The sequence below is a fragment of the Electrona antarctica genome (genome assembly GCF_951216825.1).
Source record: "Electrona antarctica genome assembly, chromosome: 1".
NCBI lineage: Eukaryota > Metazoa > Chordata > Actinopteri > Myctophiformes > Myctophidae > Electrona > Electrona antarctica.
Window position 1 is genome coordinate 19,787,865 of NC_136806.1, and position 22,792 is coordinate 19,810,656.

A 22,792-nucleotide genomic window follows, 5' to 3' on the forward strand; every position below is an offset into this window, starting at 1 on the left:
CAATGTATGAGTGGTATGCATTTCTATTAAGTTGTCTTATTGGTTGTCTTTTAGATAATGTAAATGATCAAATCAGCCAATCAAATCATCGCTATGGGGTGATCAGCCAATCATCAGCCAATGTTTGTGTTCACACAGACCCACAAAGCCTCAAAAAGAACAGCGCCATGTCCTCCACTTACGTAAATGTAATTAGAGCAATATTGTGTACTATACCGGTATGTCCAAGTATGACCGTTTAATGTCTTCATATCGTATTGTACACCATACAGAACAGTGTTGTGCCGGTGTTGGCCCTGATGACCAATAACCTCGGTGACACTAACATGCTATTCATGTTTAGAACAGTGCATCATTTAGTTAGAGTTTCTTATATTCACTCTGATGCTGAACATGTTACATCACCAGCAGCAGCTTTATCAAAATGCTCTGGGGCTGGGCTGATCTATTCCCCAAAGAGTTGACAGTTTATATGCACCGAATAACAGTAAATTAACCATTCTCTGATATGATCTCCCTGTATTCTTATCGTAACAGTTAGGCTACATCTAGATGGTAAATGTGCAGTAAACTCACATAATAAAGACAAATAACCATATTATACTGAGTGTGTAAACATTAACCCTAGAACACTAAACATCCTTTTTGTCACACCATCCAACTCTGGTATGTTTTACCCAATGTAAAATATTCCATTACAAATATTTCTCATCAAAATAATATTGAAAGACAGCAGTACATGGCAATTTGAGGTACTCTTCTTTAACACAATCAGCGCCGGGATTTCTTTCAAAATAGAAGCTCGGGGGGGCCGGGCAGATATGGCAGCTTTTGCTCTGAAAGCCTCTCCGTACAAAAAACGGGAGGCATAATGTTGCTTGCTTACCACGCGATCACTGCGATAAAGTCTCTCTAGAAGCGTTAATATTCCGGGCGAGAGGTATGTTGAAGTCAGAAATTAAGACAGAAGTATAGTATCAAAGTATAGTAACAGAGAGCTCCCTAGATTACGCGTGGCGAGCCTTTCTTTCTGATCGCTAAACAGGGAAGTGAACGAGAGCGTGCATGCGGGAAAAGCAAGGAGTACATTACAGAAGGATAGGCTAACCCCAAAAAATTAGAAAAGAATCTGAATATTTTTTTCGTTTGATATCAATGAAAAAGCGCTAAGACGTGTACACACGTTTTCGGAATCAGTCGGTTGGATTAGTTATGTCGTTTCCACACATCGTGTGTTAATATGTCATCATGACTTTTCACATAGGGCGGCACTTTACTTAGGGGGGCAAAATCAATCATCATCAATTATTTGTTTAACCGTTTCACCCGTAAAGCCTGACTCGTGGTGGCGCTACACCATGCCACCTTTCCATACAACTTGTGAGTCATACAGTATGTCAACTCCTAATATTTGCCTGTACTTAACACAGAGCTCGCCGTAACCGTAGGATTAAATTAATCGTCTAGCCTGCCAGAAGCGTTAGGGGTGGGACGATATGGGTTCCTCACGATACGATATATATCGCGATATTAGGCCCTCGATAACGATAATATCACGATATTCGATATATTGCGATATATCGATATATTGTATGAAATTTCAGCAACGATATATCACGATATCTGCAACTACAAAATACTTGGAACTGAAAAAATGCAGCATTTTGTATTCCCACAAAGCTGTTTATAGACTTTGGACAAATCACCATCCAGTAATTCAGTATTTTAGCTGTCATTTCCTCCTTTTCTAAACATGTTGTTCATCACTTCATTATGAACAACATTTCAATTTTTTTTTTCTTTCGATATCGATATTTTAATAATCAATATCGATTATTTATCGCGGGAGGACATATCGATATATATCGCCATATCGATATTTCAGCACACCCCTAAGAAGCATAGCCTACGTTTTCCAGGGTTTATATTCTTTAATCCATGTTTTGATCCGATCGAATCGTTAGCTGCCGCTCGTTAGCATAACAGTCAAAGTGAGACAGTGGCCGCGGCCATTTTGAAGATGTGCGCGCATCCACTTGCACTCTATGTGCTGGCCTGTATCTCCAAATCGGCGCAATGGATGTCGTTTCTGGTAAAAACAAGGTTTTTCAACGGCCGACAGCAGGCGCTGTGATACGGTCGGGTTTTTTCACCACCGACCGAGAGAACAACCTCCGGTCAAGACACCACACACAGCATTTTGTCATTGTAACATCCGGTTACGGATATTTGGCTCTTCAAAGTAAGGGTTGTGCGCGATAAAACCTTGGCAATGCGCGATAGATTAATTAATCCTGGTGGTCAAACGGTTTAACACCTTTAAAAAATAATTGACGAGTGAACAGCTAGGGCAGATTGGTCTGATGGATTGAATGTGTTTGGAGAAAAGCATCACGAACACAAGAATAGCTTACAAGTTCCCATTAAGTGTGTGTTTCTCCATCTGTTCGTACAGTATGTATCTATCAGAAACGCACGCACGCATGCACACACACACACACACACACACACACACACACACACACACACACACACACACACACACACACACACACACACACACACACACACACACTGTAGGTGTACATGCCCAGTTTTTTGCAGGAGGAAGGATACGCTTTACGTCTTCAACACTATTACCATGGCGACAACAGCCTAATGTTCCCTTTCAGCCAGAGATGAAGTATACTTGAACGAGCACTGGGACCATGACCCTGCATACTAACTACTCATCCCAGTGCATACCCCAGGGTGAACTCATAAAACTTAACCACCATGCTAAATTCAACACCTGTTGTCTACAAGACAAGGGAACGGCTAAATCTACCCTCCGACAGTGTCCCGGTGTGCAGCCATAAGTGGACGCTACACTTTTATTGGTTACGCGTCACCTTAACATGGTGATATGGGTTTATGGCTCATCTGAAAAGGTCTTGTCTACTATTTCTCATTAAACTTTGCCGTGTTCATTTGAGTGTGTGTGAGTGTGTGTGAGTGTGTGTGTGTGGGGGTGGGGGGTGTCTTGTCTAGTATTTTTGATTAAACTTTGCCACGTTCATTTGAGTGTGTGTGTGTGTGTCGACTGTCGGGACTGCAAAATCACTTCCCATTTTCTGCTGCAGTCTGAAAACTCACCTCTTCAGACTCTACCTCACCCACTATCATACTACAGGCTTTTTCAAGAACTTGAGGGGCGATTACACAAGCGTATTTTCACGGGCACTGTCCCGTGAAATTGTCGCACGCATACTTCGTGCACACGCCCGAAGACCTGGATTGTGTTGAGCTTTCTTTTTTACGCTACGAGTCCTGTGCCACTCATGAGCAGACCTGGAGCAAACCTTCACTCGCTGCCCATCTGAAAGGACCTTAAGTATGTTATTTACACAGACGTAAGCTGTGTATTTCCCTCTCCACACATACCAAATGTGTCATTTAGACTAGGTTTCATGTTTCCCTGCTGCTATCCTAGTTACTTTGTAGCACTTAAAGCTGCAATCCTGAACTTAAACAGAAACACAGATTGAGAGAGTGAGGCAGGCCAGCCATTACAGCACCATGGACAGCAACACAGCGAGTGGGCTGGGCTTACTGCTTGTCAGTAGGTTATTATTAAATAGATTATTATACCTCTCAGTAGCAACGTTTCAAAATGACATTGTCCTCCCCAGTTCATTTCAGTTCAGCGAGAAATGACCTGCCTATACTTGTCTTGCTTTTGTATTGCATTTGCCCGCTTTGATCTTCTTTTCAACCTTGTTGACTCTATTCTGTGCTCCTCCATGCTGCAACAGTGCTCCACCCACCCACACTATTGCAGTCTTCTTCAAGTCCGCTCCATCTGGGTTATTGCGGGACATGCGGTACACACATTATTATTATTTCTTGGACCGGCCATTCCTGGCAGCAGCAACTGAAATCCCCCTTTTGCTGAAATTATTAGTTCTTGTTAATACTTTTCATTGGTTAAATATTTGGGAATGATCGATTTTAAATACAATACAAAAATACACAAATAAAGTAAAAAACAACAACCCATGAAGAGACAAAACAAACAAAGAATCTTTCTTTCCTCTTTCCTACCCAGTACAGATTCCATCATTTTTTGTCATTATTATATAGGTGAAAATGTTTTCTGGTTCAGAATTTTCAAAAATTGCGAAAATATCCGATCTACACTACAGTACAAGTGCATCGCAGTGTAGTGCGTCGTGACTCGTGAGCTTGTAGATCAGCAATTTGTACTACTTTTCTGCTACACATAATAAGGTTTCTGCCTGCCTGCCTGTGACATTATGCTTATTCTCTTACTACACCACTTCCTTGGCCTGACCTTGCACTTAGTGAGCCACTCTGGAACAGAGTGTCTGCTAAATGCCTTAAATAAAATCTAGCCTGCATGGATACACCTCAAGGCACCCATCCATGGCAGCTTGCATATATTGAGGTTTTAAAGTCTTCTCCGGGTATCCGTTCCGTATTAGATAGCACCTCGTGGCTGTCAGCTAAGCACCGCTGCTGCCGCTGTACCTCTGGCCTCTCTGACGCACAAACTCCCATTCCTCTAAAAAAAAAAAAAAAAGCAGTCTGCTGCTGGAAAATATGCTTTGAGTGGTAATCAGGGGACGAAGACAAGGATTGTTCTGTGTAAACTCTGAACACTTTCCTATAAAAGCCTCGACATACCGTCTGGAAAACTGCCTCTCTGTTTTGTGGCGGGATTGTTTTTCTGCCCTGCGGTTGAATAAAAGCATCTAGCGATGGCGTGTCGTGAAATCTCCTTTAAGCACAGATTAATGCACCCGTGGTGAGATGGAGTTAGAATGTCTCTTTTGTTGACGTGACCTCACACATGGCCCCAGGACTGTCATCATCGGCCCAATTTCGTCCATCACATGTTCTTCTCCTGCTAGAGACATTTTACCAATGGTAACTGGTGGAAAAAGTACTCACATTTTTTACTTAAAGTTATCAATTCTGCAATAGAGAAATACTCTGTTTCAAATGTGTAAATTCTACAAACTCACAGATCTACAAGCTCACATTGCGTCGTATTGTATTTTCAAATGGCCAAAATGTATATAGGGCTGAAGTGGTTAATGTATGTTTTGTAATAATGTTCAAAATCTATGAAGTAACTAGTAACTAAAGATTTCAAATAAATGTAGTGGAGTAAAAGTACAATATTTGCCTCTGAGATGTAGTGGTGTAGAAGTCAAAAATCGGAAATACTCAAGTAAAGTACTGTACAAATTCCTCAAAATTGTACTTAAGTACAGTACTTAGTTACTTTCCAGCACTGGTCAATAGAACATGCTTACTTTTATGTTGTCCTGTTTCTGGATGAGAACGCTATCAGCCGGGGCAGCCTCACTTTGCTACGGTGATTTACCTATTAAGCCCAGAGCAAATATTGAACCTCATGTTTGCGTTGTTGTGCAGCGTGTGTGCTTAAGCCAACATGTAGACAGAGATTTGGTGCTTTCAATTCATTCATCCCCTAATTGTTTTGTGGTATTTGGGGATTCTGCTGGTTTAACTGTTAAGTGTTCTTATGGTCTTCGCGTTGTTGGGTGCGTGTGTGTGAGGTAAACGTCTGAAATGAGAAATGTTATTGTAATCACCTATAGTTGCAATGCACTCACGAGGAATTATAGCACTCACCATAGTTTCAGTAGCAGACCTTAAAACGGGCACACAAACATATTTTTTTTTACTCCAGCCCGAGGGTCGTTGTTGTGTTTACTGCATGACAAAAACCAGAGGAGCTGCGTTGGAGGCGCACGCGTCTCACTGCTGTTCCCATGTGGCCGCAGTAATCAGGGCTTTGTTTCCCAGTGCTGTCGTCTCATTTTATGTTTCGAATCTGCGCTCAAGTCACTGATCCTCTCTAAGCAGTGCTGGGTCTGGAAAAAACAGGAACGCTCCGTGTTCATGTGCATATTGCACACATGTTTCTTTTATTCCCATGGCTCAATGAGTCGCTCTATATTCCTGGCGGCAATAGCTCGTTTGTATGTGAAGGAATTATTTTGTACCAGATTAAACTGGGAACGACTTTCTGCAGTAATTGTGCCGTATATGTCCTATATGTGTGTGTGTGAAAGTAAGAAAGAGAAGACATTTTTCCCTGGGTACATAAGTCCATATAGTGTGGACTTTCTCATGTTTGATGACAACATAGCAGCTGGGGAGGAAAATAGATAGCTCTACATGGGCCTTTGTTTTTGCACACATGGTTTGAGTATGTAATGTAGGGATTTCTTTTCATCCACATTCATGAGATGGTTTCATGAAAAACCCTTCTTTTAAAGGAGGTAAAGTCACTTCATTTCATAATGATACACAATACAATTAATTCTACTACTTATTTGCCATGTGTATTTCCCAGGAGGAGCTTAGTTTTTACACTGTGTGGATTCCTAATTTCCTATAGTACTAATGTACTACAGCGCCTGCTGCAGTCTGTCGCTGCATGGCCTCCACACAGTAACGGGATGTATAGGCTGTTGTTTGAGAAAATCTCATTGATATCCGATGACAAAGTCTGATTGGAACCAGAACCTCACTGATCCAACACCAGCTGGTCTGAGTTCTCTCCCTCCAGAGACATAAAGGGCTCTTAAGCAAGGGGCTTAAAATGTGCGGGCATACACACAAACAGGCACACACACACACACACACACACACACACACACACACACACACACACACACACACACACACACACACACACACACACACACACACATACATACATACATACATACATACATACATACATACATACATACATACATACATACACACACACACACACACACACACACACACACACACGTACAGTATGCTGCATACAGATACACACGCACTACACACACACACACACGCATACTGCACAGAGTGCACGCGCACATACAAACAGATACAGTGTGATGCATGCACAGGGACTGTTTGTACTGTGGTATAGAGCTTCATTGCAGTGGAGTGTGACCCACACTCTCTGGAATGATTGTTGATGCAGAACACATGTGGAGCTGTGGTGAGGTACCTGGCTGCTGCCTCGACGCTTTGAGGTACCTGGCTGCTGCCTCGCCGCTTTGAGGTACCTGGCTGCTGCCTCGGCCTGCATGTGTTCTGTGGTGAGGTACCTGGCTGCTACCTCGGCCCGCATGTGTTCTGTGGTGAGGTACCTGGCTGCTACCTCGGCCCGCATGTGTTCTGTGGTGAGGTACCTGGCTGCTACCTCGGCCCGCATGTGTTCTGTGGTGAGGTACCTGGCTGCTGCCTCGGCCCCCATGTGTTCTGTGGTGAGGTACCTGGCTGCTACCTCGGCCCGCATGTGTTCTGTGGTGAGGTACCTGGCTGCTGCCTCGGCCCGCATGTGTTCTGTGGTGAGGTACCTGGCTGCTGCCTCAGCCCGCATGTGTTCTGTGGTGAGGTACCTGGCTGCTGCCTCGGCCCGCATGTGTTCTGTGGTGAGGTACCTGGCTGCTGCCTCAGCCCGCATGTGTTCTGTGGTGAGGTACCTGGGCTGCTGCCTCGGCCCCCATGTGTTCTGTGGTGAGGTACCTGGCTGCTGCCTCGGCCCCCATGTGTTCTGTGGTGAGGTACCTGGCTGCTGCCTCAGCCCGCATGTGTTCTGTGGTGAGGTACCTGGCTGCTGCCTCGGCCCGCATGTGTTCTGTGGTGAGGTACCTGGCTGCTGCCTCAGCCCGCATGTGTTCTGTGGTGAGGTACCTGGGCTGCTGCCTCGGCCCCCATGTGTTCTGTGGTGAGGTACCTGGCTGCTGCCTCGGCCCCCATGTGTTCTGTGGTGAGGTACCTGGCTGTGACTAGACTAGTGATGCACGATATTGTCGGTAGCATATTGATATCGGCCGATATTTCGTTAAAAATGTAATCTCGGTATCAAACCCGATATCAAAATAATTCCAATTCATCTATATTGACCGATATTTGTTCACCGATATCGACAGATGTTTTACCGATATTTCACCGATATTGAGGCAATAATAATGTGACCGTTAATGAACTGTGTCAAGGTACCTGGCTGGCTGCTGCCACACTGCAGCTCAGAGTGTGTTTTGCCGTACCTGGCTTCTGTCTCTGTCCAGCTCATAGTGTCAGCTTGTGGAAAAATGGTACAAGAAAGAAACCATGTGAGATTGTAGGTACCATTAGAGAGCTGCGGATGCCAGGAAGAAGGCGGGGTGGGTTGTTGACGTGTGTGTGTGTGTGTGTGTGTGTGTGTGTGTGTGTGTGTGTGTGTGTGTGTGTGTGTGTGTGTGTGTGTGTGTGTGTGTGTGTGTGTGCGTGTGCGCGTGTGTGTGCGTGCGTGCGTGCGCGGATTAAATGTCAAATCATTAATGGCTGTTCTTCATGTGCGTCTCTCCCTCCAGATGGCGGACCAAACAGAACCTGGACTACTGTTTCCTAATGATGTACGCCCAAGCCAAAGGGACCTACTATGTACAGGTATTGAACCCAACTCTTTGGCTCTGTGGACTGAAGAAAAGAAACAATTTACTATGAATGTTTACTATTAGTATAATATTGGACTGAAGCCCCATATACTTGAAATGAAAATTGAAAATTGGCAAGGGAAGGAAGTGTAAATTTAGCTGAATCTGACCTGTACCGTCCGTGGGCCTGTCTCTTTCTCTCTTTAACCCTTTGTCATCATGACTTGAGGAGTCATGAATGTGGTAGTTCATGCATCCCTATATACACTACCTCATCTAAGGTCAGGTACTGAATGGTAGAATAGTCAGTTCTTAACCAGAAGACATACATCTGACGACCTGAAAATGTGTTGTCACCGTCGGTGCATTAAAAACGGCCATAAAGGCAGTCTGTCAGTGTTCCGCTCTTCTGTTCACTCAGGGTAATGGATGTTGCCCTTTTCATAACAGGCCTCTGTGAAAGAGCTTTTTTGTTGATAAAAAACGGTCTCCAACACTAGATCTTGGAATATAATATTCAATAGTTTCCTTTCTCTCGCCTCCCTCTTTCAGCCAATGGAAAGTGGGCTGGCGGCTCTGCTGGCCTTTGCTTTCCTCGTTCTGTGTGAACAGCGATCAAAACTTCTGAAGGGAATATTGTTTTGTAATCTGTATCTAAGCATGGCCACTGTGAACAGCCTGCAGGGAAGAGGCTTCAAATAGCTGAACTTTTGGAGGACGGAACAGTGGTATATATTTATGTTGATAGAGCTCTAACCCTGACATCCATCGTGTCTGGCTGCCAGGGTGGCCAAGAGACAGACAAGAGTTTTGACAGGAACGTCATTCTGTGTTGCGTGTTTTGGCACTAGCACTCACTCTGAACTTTAAGGACGTTTCTTTTTTTTTTTTTTGCTCCCCTGAGATACAGGGTAATTACTTTCACGTTGATTCTGCGGAGACAGAAGTTGAAGGAGATGTTAATTCTGTCAGCTGGGATCCAGGTTATGTTTAACCCATTAAGACCTCTGTCACTTTATCTTTTAACTACTTTAAACCATTATTTTATACTTTAGCTACACACTTGTAGATCTGCAAAAAAACAAATCGTGAAAATGTGTGCAAATCTTTGAATATATATTCTTTCACAGCAACACATTTTTAACTCCTATCTTTACTTCTGGGGGTCCCTGGAACAATATATTTTCAGATGGGGGTCGGCGGCCAATTACATATAATTTTGGGGGTCCTTAACACAAAATAGTTTGAAAACCACTCATAGAGAAACATAGCTTTTTCAGAAAACCATCAGGATCTCTGGTCTTAATGTCTTAATTAAGTATAGGGAAACTGAACACTAGCATTGACTTTTCATTTGTTTTCTGCCTTTCTCCTGCTCATGTTGTGTGAAGATGTGGTGTTGACACATCTCCAGGAGCAGCAGCTGTCTGTCGGCCGTAGCATTGACTTTGGAAAGAGAGTGCGCTTGGTTTCCATCCATGATTATAGAGCTGAGTAGATGCATGTGTGCCCAGACACGTCAATGCCAGCGTGGTTTCTGTTTGACCCCACTGGTTTATTCTTCAAAGCTCAGAGGGATTGGGCTCCACACCTGCCTTGGAATGGGCTTGAAATGATGCCCGGCCACAATAAACTTTTGCATTCTTACAAAAGATGTCTCTCTCTTTCTCTCTCTTTCTGATGATGAGCCCCCCTCTCTCTCTCTCTCTCTCTCTCTCTCTCTCTCTCTCTCTCTCTCTCTCTCTCTCTCTCTCTCTCTCCTCTCTCTCTCTCTCTCTCTCTCTCTCTCCCTCTCTCTCTCTAATCATGTGCCAAACTGATGACGCCTTGCGGTGCGTCGTCAATCAGCGTGTTCAGGTTTTGGCACCCAGCGTTGGGCCGGTTATTGTACGGGTGAAATAGTCTATCTCTGTTGCTGATCAAGCTTTAGTCACACCCAACAGAATGCCTTGGCTAACAATGGCGATTCACACTGATGTCTGGGATCTCCATAATATTGCCAGTCATGATGACATGCCCATAACATGACATTGAGCTCTGGTTTGACGTTACCCACAGCCGAAACCATTGCCTAACAACTAATTAAACTAAACCAAACTTAACTGGGGTAAAACACATTTATGGTCTGTCACCACAAAATATTAATAGATTTGATGTGCTGTACAGTAATGTTTGCTATCTAAATTCTCCAAACTTTTGTGAGAAGAAATCAACAAAAAACATGTTACGTTACGCTGCAGACTTGGAATTGTGAAGGGTTGTTTTTCTACTAAAGCGGATGGTGATAGGTAATTGCCATCTGTCATCGTCCAGTATATCAGTTCCCTTGCCCACTATGCGGCTTCCTGAACACACATCCAGGCCCGTCTCCACTCCTCAGCAGGCAAGCGGGGCCGCTTAGGAAGGCATGGGGAGATGGGAAGTGACAGGCGTGCGTGGGCCCAGTGTTGGAGATTTGCCCCTGAAAGAACAAGCATTATTATGCCACAGTTTATTCTCTCCCTATTCACCTCATCATCACTTTAGTGGCATACACATGCACACAAAGACACTCGCGCTGCATGTACGCGCGCGAGTGCACATGACACAAAGAAGCTGAGAGTTGGTGTCACATTTCCTCACGGTTATCTTCAGCACAATGGCCTATGATTTTCCTCTATCTCAGCTCCAAAAGGTCACGTTCGACTGAGATTCCTCCCCGCCGCGTGTTGACTAATGAGAATTTGCCCGTTCTTTTTTTTATGAATGTCTCATAATTATGCTCTCCGCTACAGTGTGTAGTCTACAGACGGACCAATACAAATGGCCATTACGTTTTCATCGTGGCTAGTATTTTATTCCGACTTGTGTTTACGACCCTTCAGGAGTTTTCAATTATTGAGCAGTTTGAGCCATATGTTTGCAATCACAAAAACCCATTGTTGCAAATTACACCTATTAGCATTTAATGGAACTTAATGATGGCATTGTCAGATTAAATTCACCCGCTATTAGAGGGAAGAAATAAAGCTACGGCAAAGTCTAACCCTCCATCTCGCTCGTGTCTCCCCCCTCACCCTCCAACCCTCTGTCTTTCTCAGCTGGAGGACGATATCGTGGCGCGTCCAAACTACTTCACCACCATGAAGAACTTTGCCCTGCAGCAGCCGTCCGAGGAGTGGATGATTCTGGAATTCTCCCAGCTGGGCTTCATCGGTGAGACAAATTAACAGCCAGAGTTACCAAAGCATGCCAGCGTGGGAGCTAAACAAAATGACTTGGGTTCAGAGTGTTAACATAGCGTACTGCTGTGTGAATTAAATAGCTACAGCTGTAAGCGTCCTAACAAGTAGCCATAGTAGTAGTGTTATAGCCTTGCTGAGCTAAAGAACCACATCGCATGTAGGAGTTTTATTTTAGCATAGAACACTAAGTAATGTCAGATGTGCGTGTATTTAGGGCCACCAACAGCAACCAATGCAATTTAAGAATGCATTAGTTTCATACATACTGGTATACTACAAATAATACCCTTACATTATATTGTTGTATGGAAAATTCCATTCATTATAGAGTATTATTTTCTTATTGTTTCTCATTCAGCATTTGGTCTATCTTGAACCCTGGCCCTGACTCATGACCCCACATTAGATTTCACTTAGTTTAAAAGTGACAAAACATTGTGCAAATCTCAGTTTTTGTCAGCAAGTTCATTATAATGAGCAAGCTACTTTACTTAAGTAGGCCTAGTTTAAAAAGTCAAAAGTTCTGATAGGATCTGCAGCTCAGCTGGAAACTCACTCCCAACTCCCAACTCACGGGAACTAAATGTAAAGGGTGCACACGCAGTGAATTAAATCTGCCCGATTAATTGAAGCGTCAACCTTCGTTTGAGCTGGTTTCTAATTATACTGTCGGGACCAATCAATTACTCCTATCTTCCGGATTCAATCAGTAGAGCCTGGCATGTGGAAACCCAGGGTGCGCTTGGTCGGAACTGGAGGAAATTGGATTGATTTGAAAGCCAGTGATGGCGTGTGATTTCTGTGGGAACAGATTCTTGTACGTGAATACGTTTCATCCCTGCTGCAGCCAACGTCCCAACCCTACGACACTTTCCGTGAGCGGAACTGTCGTACGATGAAGCATAATAATAATAATAGGCTCTAAACCTCAGATCCATCAGCACCCCTTGTGGTTGCCATGGTACTATGATCCCGATAATATGTGCACATGTAGAGAGACCCAGAAGTATTTGACAGAAACTAATTAACAATGCCACGACTGATGTCTTGCAAATTAAATTAAAAACTCGTCATCATCATTGGTTTTGTCTTTTGAAACAGTTTTTTTTTTATTGTTATCTCTCTGCACAAATGTGGACCATGTGTTGTGCATTTTAGGGGCTTAAACGGGGATTGGATTCCCAGGAGACCCAACATGAAGCACTGTTGACAGCCAGCACAGGGCCCTGGTCCCAGAGTAAATAAGAACCGAATAACCTTGGCTGTGGTTTCCAAGGCCAGACACGTGCTGAACACACTCTGTAAACCAGGTTTCGCATCCAGAATCAGTTTCTGGGAGCATACCCGCTGCTCCATGTCATGGTCAATCCTGCTAATTAGTAGAAATTAACTCTGGGATCATATCTCCTGGGAGCATATCTGCCAGGGTGGAATCAGTCAGACATGAGATAGGGCGTCATTTGACTGGAGGTAATTGGTGAAAATATCACTGCTCTGAGGTCACGGCATAGGGCTTGGGGCAGATAACTTAGCCTCGTTTTGTCATAAGACTGTTGCCAGCCTAGCAGCAACTCAATCCCACGTTGTTGTTTGCGTCTCATGAGCTATATTGACTGTTCTGACATTCTCTATTCATGCTGGTGAAAGAGGGGGCTTGTGTCTTGTGACTTTCTGCTGATCAGTAAAGAACAGAAAAGAGTTCTACCACTGCACTGCACCCCACTCCTCTGTAGTGTATGTATGCACAGTAGTACAAGTATGCACCCCACCCCACCGCAATTTTAAAAAGCCATTAAATTTGCACAACACTAATACAATTGCAATGAAAATGAAATGGGCTAAAAGAAAACACCAAATACTGTATACTGTACAAAAGCCTGCCTGTAAGGTAAAGTCTACAGTAATTAAAAAGGTGAATTGTGCCCGCCTATAAGCCTCTCAGACAGGGCATGTCAAAAGCTTGCATGGTCTGAACACAATGGCCTGGTCCCTCCATGTCATTAACCTCAGACTGGACAATCTTAACCAATTCAAACTATATATTTTGTTAACCGGGGTCGCCCCTCGGTCTGCACTTTACCCCCTCCTTATCACCTAATCTCTTTGCTGAAAATAACTGATCTACAAGCTTATAGATCTGCTATTTTCAACAAATGTTCACCCATTATGTCACGTCCAGAATAGGGATAGGGCTCCTCTTGTCAAAGGTTCTCTCATGTCTTTCCTCTGTTTGATGGAGAAGATACTCATACCACACTCTCAAGTCTCAGTCTGTGACACGCTATGAGGCTTTCTCTCCCATACGCACTCTCTCGCTCAAAATTACACAGTGTCGCTCTCTCTCCTCCCATGAGCCTCTGCTGCTCCACTTTACTCTAATAGGTCCCTGAGCTCCACTAGGGGCCCGGCTTAACTGGTGATTGATGTCTGCCTTCCCATTCTCTCTCCCCTTCACACTGTCCCGTCCCAGCAGCCCTTGCAAAGCTCCTCATTACTGTGGCTTCACTGTGTCGAGAAAAGAAACAATCATCACACCCCTAGAACAGTACTGGTTCCGAAACTTCTTCATGTCAAGGACCCCCAAATTGACACTAATTAGCCAGTGGACCCCCATTTGAAAAGATATGCCGGGGACCCCCATAAGAGAAGATTTTTATGGCTCTAGCAGTGATTCTCAACCCGTTTAATTTCAACGACCCCCAATTGTAAAATCTATGTTAATTTAACTCTGAGAAAATCCATTTGTACACTCTGAGTTACAGATAAGGGTCCATTTGGTTCCATTTGTACACTCAGAGTTACAGACCCAGTCATTTTGGTTCCAAACTATCATTTAGCTGGGGACCCCCTGGAACTCCCTCAAGGGCCCCTGGGGGTCCCCTGACCCCACTTTGGGAACCACTGCCCTAGAAGTTCTCGCACCATCTCCGGTGTGACTTTTTACGAGTGGTGGCTGATAGGATTGGGTGAAGTTTGCTTAGGTCAGATTCTGTGGTTAGTTATTATCCTTGGTACCGCAGCATGCAAAACCAGCACACTCATTAAGACGGTAAGACCTGCTGAGGCCGATTCTAAAATCACACTCCAAATTCTAACCTTTTAATATTTAATACTGATGTTGCTATACAGTATATAGTAACAACTAATGTAATCTCTCAAGACAGATTCAGTTTAGCAGAAAAAAGTATACCCCAGATTGCAATGTGACACAGATGCTATCCCGGCATTTTTATGGCCGATTCCGATTATGCTACCGATTATATTGTGCATCCCTAAGAAAAGGTATACCCCAGATTGCAATGTGACACAGATGCTGTCCTGGATTGAAAGGTACATAAGGATTGTATATGTTACTCTAAATGGATATAATGACGTAATTTTGTTCACATTCATAGTTCATAATTTTGTAATTTGAACTAAATTCACAGTCCCCCAAAACTAGTTCTGTGTGTCTGTCTGTGTCTATGTCTGTCTGTCTGTGTCTATGTCTCTGGACCTAATCTCACAAACCGCTGGATCGATTATTGCCAAATGTCTTGTGCACACTGCCAGTAGGCCACAAAAGTACCTTCATTATTTTTCACATATGTTTCTACTTTAGTACTTTTTGAAATATGTATCGGATATTTTCATTTCACTATTCACAGACATGCCTTCGGTGAATTAGCACATTGATGAACACAGCTTGGGGTCTTGAGATGACAGTCACTAGTAAAGATGTTTATATTATTTGGTTAAATAACATCAGGTGCTTCTTTCTGTCATATAATTGACAGACCTAGAGAAGACTCAGAAAAAGCTGATCTACAAGGTCACAACGCATGAATCTTTTTGGATTTATGAAACCACTGGAAAGTGGTTTAAATTGAAGTGGTTTAAATCTGTCTGTGGGTTTTATAAATATGGAACAAAAATGAAAAACTATTAACAACGTGACCAAAATAATAACTACATTGGATCCATTGGAACTCCATGGAACACATGCAGTTCCTTTTAGCATGTCCTGAAAAGTAACCAACCCTTTTGGACACACAAGGTTTCAGCGACATTTTGAAGCATGAAGCCAAAGGCCCAATTTAAGATCAGCTGATCTCTCTCTTGAAAGAAGTTGTCTGTACAAATCTTTTTGCTCTCATCCCCAATTCTCTCTCTCTCTCTCTCTACCTCTCTCTCTCTCTCTCTCTCTCTCTCTCTCTCTCTCTCTCTCTCTCTGTCTCTCTCTCTCTCTCTCCCTCCCACTCTCTCTGTCTCTCTCATTATTGGAGGGGGGATTTTATTTTTTATTTGTTTAAATCCATACAGTGAAAAGCGTGTCCAACAGGCTCTTGACAGATGCTGCTTCCTCTGCTGTCCCTCGCTGGGTTTAATTAAGCATGTCCCGCGCTCGCCTGTCAGTTTAATGCCAACATCCAGCACAGCCCTGTGCGCTGAGGGAAGGAACTGGTCTGTCTACTGCACTACATTACACCCTTCTCTCATTTTATTGCCTCCCGTCAGTCAGGGTGCATACGTTTGTTAGATAACAGTCCAACAGGCATTAGTCCGACAACACTGTCGCTCCTGAAATGCGTGGCCGGTTACAACTAACCCGTGGCCGGGTTAAAACTAACCTGTGGGTCCCAACATGCGCGGCAGGTTAAAACTATAACCTGTGGGTCCCGACAGGCGCGGCGGGTTAAAACTAACTAGTGACGGGTTAAAACTAACCTGTGGGTCCCGACATGGGCGGCAGGTTAACACTTACCCGTGGCTCCCGACTTGCACGACAGGTTAAAACGAACTAGTGACGGGTTAAAACAACATTGGTTATTTTTTTCCTTTTCCAAAGAAGTAACAGTTTTGGACATACATACACATACCAGCTCTCTCTCTCTCTCTCTCTCTCTCTCTCTCTCACACATACACACACACACATACACTCACTCTCTCTCTCTCTCTCTCTCTCTCTCTCTCTCTCTCTCTCTCTCTCTCTCTCTCTCACACACACATTCACACACATACACTCACTCTCTCTCTCTCTCTCTCTCTCTCTCTCTCTCTCTCTCTCTCTCTCTCTCTCTCTCTCTCTCTCTCTCTCTCTCTCTCTCTCTCTCTCTCCAACCCCCTCAGTTTCTCTCACCACCTCTCATCCATCCACGTCTCTCTCTGGTGTTTAATTGGAGTGTTTGGTAGTAGTTGTACGTGGGCTCAGCCCTGGGACACGGAGGCCAGCTCACTCTGCTTTAAATGAGCGATCCACTTCAGCCCACAGCGAGGGTTGCAGATGAGGTGATGGAGCAGTAACTCCAATCTGCCATGGCCCAGAACCACCAGTGTGATGGAGCACTCTTGAGAGCGTAAAATGAAACCAAATGGACCCCCAAGGGTTACACTCTCAAGAATTACACAGACATTAGAATTTGGTTACCAACTCTTCCATCATTTAGCTGGGGACCAACTGGAACCCACTCAAGGACCACTGGTGTTGAAAACCACTGTGATAGAGGAGGAGGTGGGGGTGGGGTGTCATTCTTGGCGTCTGATGTCCTTGTCCAACATACAGGGCTCCAACGAAGAGCTGGAAAGTCTTGAGTAACCTAGACATTTGATTAGAAACATTTGCAGGGATAGGAAAAGTTTAGGAATTGCCAAGGTACAGGGCAATTATGGAAAAATAAATAAGCTGTTGTGCACGCTTGAATGCACGTTTTTTTTGGAGCTGTGGACTCACTCTCATTTGACGTTTGATTGATTGATTGAAGAATTTATTAACAGTTTGCAGAATTACAGTACATTTCAAGCACAAACTCAATACAAAGGCTGTTAACTGTGAGTGGACGACCCAATTAAGCATTACACTTGTTTCATTACACGTGCTGCATTTGTTGTTCAGAATAATGTTGTGTTTTATACAGTCATATGTTATATTCATTCATATTGTCACTATCACCATCTGCTTACATAATACTGAACAACGATATTGACCAAAATGGTCAAATAGTGTCAAGTAGCAGTCAGTGTGTAGCAGTCAGAATGTGAGCAGTTTGCTGTGAAGAGCAGATCGAATGTTTACAGTTTTGCTAAAGGACGACACTAACTCATATGTTTGCATTTGCAGACCTGTGTTGCCGCTGCACCTTGTGTACAGAATGGTCTCTGACCGTCGGGTCACTCTGGCACTATCCTATTGTTTTTTATTATTACATATCGTTGCAGTCTGCAGTGTCCGGCTCCAATTTTCAGATTTTATCATAAATCAATGTTATTGAACACCCCTTACGTCTGTGTGTTGGTTATATTGAAGCAATGAAAAGCATTAAAAAGTGCTTTTGACCAAACCAGCTAACTCCATTGGATCCTCACACTGTCGACTAAACCAGCTAACTCCACCCCCTCTCCCAGTAATTCTTTTTTTTTTTTAATATAAGGTGTTCTTCATTTCCAGGAAACTTTATAGTTTTAATTTCCTGACATTTTTTAGTTAGCTGGTTTCTGCACCTCATAAAGAGGGATTTGATTGAATTATGCAGTAAAAGGACATTTTATTACACTGTACACAGACTAGTTAGTAATGGTCTGGTGGATCTGAGGTGCTGCTCACATGCCTCTGTGTGGACAAAAATGTGGCTGTGGAATTCTCTCAGATGTAATAATAGATGGCGTTGACCTCTCCAGCATGAATTCCAGTGCACAGGCTTTGTGTGGTCCACACACAGTGCCCCAGTGCGATGCGTGTGAGCCCTTGTTGGGGGTACAGGGGGGTGCACACCCTTGTTGGGGTACAGGGGGTGCACATGGAGAATGGGAGCCCTTGTTGGGGTACAGGGGGAGAATGGGGAACCTGCTGAATGCCAAGTGATGACTTTTTCCCCCGTTCCAGTTCATTGTGTTCGTGCAGCCCTCCCATCTGACCACGGCAGCTGAATAATTTTCAGACCACGTTTATTTTAATGATCGATTAATTTGTCGATCATGTTCCGATCGTGTTCCGATCGTGTTCCGATCAGCTATAGGAGTTGGACCCAATGAAAACTCACCTTCCAGTGTTTTAAAGAAAAGCGTTAATGAAACATTTACATTAATTTGTTTTAATATTAACTCTTTGGGTTATTATTAATTATGTAATTCATCCGCCAGTGCTTTCAGCGTTTTTACCTTCTTTTGTTTTTAAGAGCCACTGCAGGCGCAATGTGTCCAGGTCCAGAATGTAAACCAAGCTACATGTGGGAGCCAGAGGCACGTCTCTCTTTTCACAAGGAGAGAAAACTAAAATCATCTGCAGGCTTCTGGAAAGTGCATATAATATTCCATGGCAATTCGGCCAGTAGTTTTCAAGATGTTGTTTCGGAACAAAGTCATGTAAAAATGTTAGTTTTGTATTCATGTTTAGTATGTTTTCAGATTGCAGTAATAAAGTTTGCGTTGTTCCTATACTGTATCATTTATCCACTGCATTGTTGGATCACAGTTGACATTTTCAATGCTGTAGATGTCCCTACTGTGTTGTGGCACAAAATAAATTACAATAGAGCAAAATAATACTATAATGCCTAATTTATACAACCGTGTTGAATGCCAAAAATAGCTGATCTACAAGCTCACAATAATGCAATGCAATGATAAGTTGGGCAAAGTATACAGTAAATCAGGATTTACGTCAGTTGTTGTTACTGTTATAGTAATTATGCCAGGGACCTCACAGCACAATTAGGCCTACATAAACGTAATTATCCAACTGACCGATAACAATCATTGAGACACCATAATAATATTTCCCTGCTCTCAGGATTAGCGTCGCTGAGCTAAATACATAATTCCCAGGAGGCAAATCTAGGCTCTGAATGCAGTAATCGGATGAGTCTGCTCCCTCAAGCCTCTTTCAGGTGCTCCAGAGCGGCTTAGGAGCTACGAACTCCTTTCATCCTCATTAGCATTCAGGGACTATAGCTGTCACACAGCAGGGCCAGCGGCGCTGGGCACAATCAGCAGGCATACGTCTGTGTGCATCTATCGGTATGTACGTCTCTGCATACAAGCATCAGCTGCAAGGCAGGTGGAGGGGAGGACAAGAGAGTGGGTTCATGGGGTGTGACACGTCCACAGGCAATGCAGCAAATGAACCGCTATCAGATCGAGAGAACGAGACCGGAAAGGTAATTCTTTTTAGATAAGCGCGTTATGCCAAAATGATTAGATGTGCTCATTTGTCAGGGTTTGTCACAGGGATTCAGATTGAATTCCGTGGCCTCTTCCTCACCACACTAGCGGTGGTCAGTGTGATGTTGATGCACCTACATGGAGCAGGCCTCTTCATGAGAGGAGAAACCCCTTCCACAGTCCTCTCTGGATTCCAGAATTCCCCAGGTCACATGCGCATGATGATGTAGTGTAAAGGTCGTGAATCACTCCTCCCTGATCTGCTGCTCTTTGGGAACGCACTTCCCAGTTTCTTTTCAAACCATGTGAGAAGATCATGTTCTATCACTGGTATAGATTGGGTAACAAGTGCCAAATTGGAGAAATTTCACTGCAAAATGCAAAACACAACAACTCATGCACTTTTCACCAAACAAATTTCAGTTCATCATTGCTATGAAAGAAAAGAAATGGAAAACCACAAAACAAAGGGTATTTATTAAATATAGCCTAGTATATAATTTAATTAAAGATGGAGTGCCGTGATTTTTGTACTTTTTATATTCAAATAAAAAACTATTTGGGTTTCTTCCTGAAAGCTGAAAGTCTTTGAGTCAAAAGGCCCAATCGAAATACACCACTTTTGTGACATCATAAAATCACCCCCTCCCCTAACCCCTCCCCCAGTATCATACAACAACAGCTGTGTGCGTGGCTTAATTTCAGGTGGGTGGTGCTAAGGTGAAAACCAGGTGAACTGGTGGGCCTGGTAGCCACACAAAACCATCATTTTAGCACTTTCTGTACACTTTTGAAAAACATCTTCCTCCTGGTATAATCATAGTAGGCTACCTAATAATCATGTTTTTGTGGAGTTGGGGGGGGGGGGGGGGGGGGGGGATCACGGCACTCCATCTTTAAATATTCCTTAAAAAAAAATCACAGAATCAAGTTTTATGGTCATGGATCGCTGGGACTCTGAATGCCGTGATTCTAGCCTTAAAATTATTGTTATAAATATTTTTGGGAAAAATGAATGGGATCTGGATTCGATGGAACCAGAAAATGGCCGCCACTACTATGCCCTATAGAGCCGTCTTCTAGTGGCGCTCTGCCGCTCTCTGATCATACAGCATCTGCGCTATCTTGTTTGGACTTTGGGCAGAAGAATGAAGCATTCCATCAAGATGTAATTAGCTGGCAGCGTTCTCAGCTTGCAGCGGCCCTTGTTTTCTTTGAAAGAAATTAAATATTTGAGTGGGAGTTATTGATTATGTCAAATGCTGTGGCAAACAATCAATTATGCCATTATCTGATTCTAACTTTTAGTCACAGTGGCTGTTCTCAGATATGGTAATACGAAAAAAGAGGAAATTAATTATATATATATATATATATATATATATATATATATATATATTGCTAGAGCAGCAATATTTCTTCTCATTGATCTGTCTCATGGCTTAATGTATTGCTTGCCTAGGGCATCCCTGCTGTGCGGTAGAGAGGATTGCTAAATCCAGTTATTCTTTTAAAAACAGATTTCATGATTTATTATTAAATCGTTCCTTAAATTTGCAGTATCAACAGTTTATTGTATTCAGTTAATTATTTTTGGATTTCAGGACGAGGATAGAGTGGGGTTCCCGGAGGGTCCTTAGCAGTGTTGATTTTATGCTGTTGTGAGCTTAGTTAGTGTAGATCGGCTATTTTCCACATGGCTCAGAAACCATTGGTTCCCAAGGCTAATTGCTTTTTACTTACTTATTAAGAGTCAACCCCGAAGGGGTGAAGACCCCTTATTGTTTTTGTACCGTTTTTTTCTGATTGCGCCATTTTTTGCAGTTTTGGCAGTTCTGTGCTGTCGTTTTCATTGTAGTTATCATTGTATTGAGTATCGTCAAAGGACTTCTGACCTTTAGATCTCCCAATGAATTTATTATTATGCTCTGGATGCTGCTCTATCCACTCTTGACGTCAAAAAGCGTTTTTGTAGATTTTCGTAGGCTGGTTAACCACTCCCCCTTGAAATCGCATTTCCATTCATTTGTGTGGAGTCTGGGCCCTGCTAATGCATGGTTGGCTGCGGGAGTACAGCGTTGACAGATGAAGTCAAGCTGTTCTGTTCCTGACTTCATCTCCATGTCTCCAATCAGTGAACGACACAAGCCCGGAACACGGACCCTGATTGGGTCCAAAGTCTGGACCCTGCTAATGCATGGTTGATTTGTGGGTGTAACAAAAAAATCACACCCGTGTGAAGTGAGGGGCGCTCTAATCAATTATTGACTTTATACCAACCTTGAAACATACCGTAGTTATACCAAGAATGGTGGTCCCTTATTGGCCAAGGGTTTCCACCGACATACCGACAGCCGATTTCCTCAGACACAAAATTCTCCATTTATTGTCAATGGCATGTAATGTTTGTTAAGACCGAATCTACACTATAGCTGTTTATAGGAGGGCCCTCATAAAGTGATGTCATCTCCAGTCTCCAACCTAATTTGGAAGAGTATGACGTCACTCCTAACATTACTTGTTAGTCTAATGCATTCATTGTTTGTCTACCAACAAAACCCTAGGTAGGAGAAGCTCTCGTCATCCTGCTATATACCTAACTGACAGACTTCGCTGATGACATCATGCTTACCAGTCAATCATTGGAGTACGCTCAGGCTCTCCTTCAGTCTCTTGAGCCGACCTCCAGGGTTGGTCTTTATCTCAATGAGACAAAAACTGATTATGTAAATATATGCATATGCGTGTTTCTTCACTAGTCCGATCCAGAAGAACACAGTTTGCCGGCCACTGCTACAGAGCTGTTCATGAGATTATATCTTCCCTTCTTCTCTGGAATCCTGCCTCAAAGCAGACCAGAGGTAGAAAACTGATCAGTAAGCAGGAACTGGGGATGGCAATGAAGGACCGGGGAGTCTGGCGTGGCATTGTGAAATCCATGATCTCGACCCCGGTCGAAAAATGATG

General features: G+C 43.4%; 1 protein-coding gene across 3 annotated transcripts in view; it reads left to right on the plus strand.

Annotated features, from left to right (window-relative positions):
- mgat4b (alpha-1,3-mannosyl-glycoprotein 4-beta-N-acetylglucosaminyltransferase B) overlaps positions 1–22,792 on the plus strand; it is a 192,130-nt gene that overhangs the window by 148,220 nt on the left and 21,118 nt on the right. For all 3 annotated transcript variants that reach the window (XM_079504657.1, XM_079504656.1, XM_079504658.1), the window contains exons 7-8: positions 8,403–8,478; positions 11,546–11,660. In XM_079504657.1, coding sequence (XP_079360783.1) covers positions 8,403–8,478; positions 11,546–11,660 — 191 coding nt within the window. The remainder of the gene's footprint in view (positions 1–8,402; positions 8,479–11,545; positions 11,661–22,792) is intronic.